The sequence below is a fragment of the Nicotiana tabacum genome, chromosome 16, assembly GCF_000715075.1.
Source record: "Nicotiana tabacum cultivar K326 chromosome 16, ASM71507v2, whole genome shotgun sequence".
Classification (NCBI taxonomy): Eukaryota; Viridiplantae; Streptophyta; class Magnoliopsida; order Solanales; family Solanaceae; genus Nicotiana; species Nicotiana tabacum.
The window spans coordinates 135542375-135545559 of NC_134095.1; the positions used below are offsets into that span (position 1 = coordinate 135542375).

Sequence of the window (3185 nt, forward strand, 5' to 3'; positions counted from 1 at the left end):
ACCCAATCCGAACATATGCCCAAGTCCAACATCATCATACAAACCTATTGGCACATCAAATCCCGATTTCGAGGTCTTTTACTCAAAATGTTCACTCAAGTCAATCTTAATCATTATAAGCCACTATTAAGGAACTAAGTGTTCCGATTTTAATTCAAACCCTTCCAAACCCGAATTAACCTTCCGCACAAGTCATAAAATAGTAAAATTCCATACGAGGAGTCTTAATTAAGGGAACGGGGATCTAAAAAGCAAAATGACAGGTTGGGTCATTACAGGAGGCGCTCGCCTGCTTAGTGAATTACCACAGCATATTTTTGACACTGCTCACATTTCTTCACAAATCCTAGGGCATATTTTTTCATGGTGGGCAAATGATACCCATCCCGTATGAGGCACCTGACAAGTGCTTAATTACCGGAGTGACTGTCGCAATGACCTTCAAGGACTTCCTTGAGGACGCGCTGGGTTTGGTTTGGGCCTAAGCATTTTGCCAAGGGACCTCCATACGTTCTCTTGTACAAGTCGTTGTGAAGAAGGTTGTATATGGTTACTTGCATTATTAGCTTTTTTTCTTCCTTTTTGTCATTTGGAAGGGTGCCGTCTTGGAAATAGTTTATAATGCAATTGTGCCAGTCCTAAGTCAGATTTATAGATTTTACCTCGATATGGTCCAAAGCCGAGTAGAGGAGATGAACCACACTCTTATTCCCAGGAGTTACACTTTTTGTGGTGGTGGCCAACTTGGCGGGTCCGTCAGCTTCGGTGTTCGGATTTTGTGGAATTTGGTCGAGCTGGCAATCATCAAAACTGGGTAACAATCTACAAATCTCGGTCTGATATTTCTGCAATCTTTTCTCTTTAATTCGAAAAGTCCTAGTAACCTGGTTGACTACGAGCTGAGAATCGCAATGAAGCTTTAATTGCTTCAATCCATACTTGAGTGCCAGTCTTAATCCTGCAATTACGGCCTCATACTCGGCCTTGTCTGTCATGTTCGTGCACCTTATAGATTTGTCAATTATCTCACCGGTGGGGACCTCGAGTATGAGTCTAAGCCTGGACCCATATGCATTGGATACGCCATCAGTGTACAGGACCCAAAGGTCCTTTGTTTGAAGAGAAGCTTGAGTGGCTTCCTTTTCAGCCTCCGACATTTCTTTTAGGCTAAAGTCTATGATGACATCGGCAAGTACTAGCGACTTTATTGCTACTTGTGACTTCATCGCTATGCGAGGCTGATAAGTGATGTAGTGCTTGCTTAACTTGATGACCCATTTGGCCAGCCTTCCCGACAACGCGAGCTTGTGTAATATGCTTCTTAATGGAAAAGTTATGATGACCGAGATAGGGTGGCACTTAATATAAGGTCTAAGTTTATGCGAATCTATGACCACGGTCAAGGCAAGTTTCTCAAGATGAGGGTATCTCATCTCGGCATCAACAAATGTTTTACTGATGTAATAAATTGGAGATTGCATACCTTCTGTTTTTTCGAACCAAGACTGCACTTACTGTTGCTTCTGAGATGGTGAGATAGACGAGGAGGCATTCCCCAGGTTCAGGTTTTGAGAGCAGGTGTAGTGATGACAAGTACACCTGCAGTTCTTGAAGTACTTGTACATACTCGGTCTTCCATTCGAGGTTGTTATCCTTTTTTAGTACCTTTAAAATCCTGTGACATTGTCACAACCCCAAACCGGATCCAGTCATGATGGCACCTCTCGTGAAGACAAGGCCAGCCGACACAATTCCCAAATTCAATTCAATAATGTTAATAAGTCAATTTAATGCCTTTTCAATTATTCAGATATTGCATAATGTGAGTTTAAATGAACACTGCAGAAATAAATATAGCCCGGCATCGGGGTATCACAAGTCACGAGCATCTACTAGGGTCTAAATACAACTGAAAAGTCCAAAATGTACGAAATATAGACTAATGAAATAAAGAGAAAGAAAAGCAGTGCTGCGAACGCCGGCAACTACCTTGCTAAACTCCGATGACTCTGCCTCCGATCAGCCAATACCCGCTACCGGGTTAAAATCTACCCATAATCTATGTATTAAACTTGCATTGGGTAGGAATTACTTACCTTCAATAGTTATGTGAAAAACCCTCTCCAAGAAGCATCAAACTCAACCAAGGAAATGAAAAATGAGAGAAAATGGCCTAAGTCCCGTTTTCAAAACAAGTCTCTGCCCAAGCATTCTTTCTACATGATCGTGGAAGAGGCCTCGCGATCGCGAAGGCAAATAGCCCAGGCCCAGAAAAATGAACATAAAAAATGTGACCAAAGCCTCTCAAATGCGGAGGCTTGCTTGGCCTGGCCTGGCCTACGCGAACGCGAGTGCTCCTTTATGAATGCGAAGACCAACAGTGCACCACCCCACCCAACTTGCCTTACCCTTTGTGAACACGGACCCCTTTACACGAACGTGAAGGCCAGTAACCCACTGTCCGTGATCATGAGCTCCTTTCGCAAACACATAGCACAAAATATCCCCAGCCCAATTCCTTTATTGCGAATGTGAGGCCTTCTCCGCGTTGGCGAAGAAGGAAGCTAGAAAAGCAGATAGCAGATTTTTGAACTCAACTGCGGGTGGTCCGAAACTCACTCGAGCCACCCGAGACCCCGTCACCCTGCACCAACAAGTCTATAAACATAATATGGACCTGGCCGAGCTCTCGGAACACGTAAAACAACAACAAAACTAAGAATCGCACCCCAAAACCAAATTGAATCAACGTATGAACTTCAAACTCCTCAACTTACTCCGAATGCGCCGAATCATGCTTAGACTACTCGGAATGATACCATATTTTACGTGCAAGTATTAAATCATCATAAGGAACTATTCCCAGGCTCAGAATACCAAGCGGACCTCGATAGCACCAAAACCTACTCCAAACCAAACTTCAAGAACTTGGAAACCTTCAATGTGCCAACTTTCAATATTAAGCACCGAAATGCTCCCGAGTCATCCAAAACCCGATCCGAACATATGCCCATGTCCAACATTATCATACGAACCTATTGGCACAACAAATCCCGGTTTCGAGGTCTTTTACTCAAAACGTTGACTCAAGTCAAACTTAACCATTATAAGCCACTATTAAGGAACTAAATATTCCGATTTTAACCCAAACCCTTCCAAACCCAAATTAACCTTCCCCGCAAGTC

General features: G+C 43.2%; 1 protein-coding gene across 1 annotated transcript; it reads right to left on the reverse strand.

Annotated features, from left to right (window-relative positions):
- Positions 1-638: 638 nt before the first annotated feature.
- LOC142170423 (uncharacterized) lies at positions 639-1226 on the reverse strand. The gene has a single exon (XM_075232327.1). The coding sequence runs from the start codon at positions 1224-1226 to the stop codon at positions 639-641; it is 588 nt and encodes a 195-aa protein (XP_075088428.1).
- Between the last annotated feature and the right edge of the window lie 1959 nt (positions 1227-3185).

What these genes read in the sequence shown, in the direction of transcription:
- LOC142170423 (XM_075232327.1), bottom strand. Translation starts at nt 1,226, where the DNA reads ATGAAGTCACAAGTAGCAATAAAGTCGCTAGTACTTGCCGATGTCATC.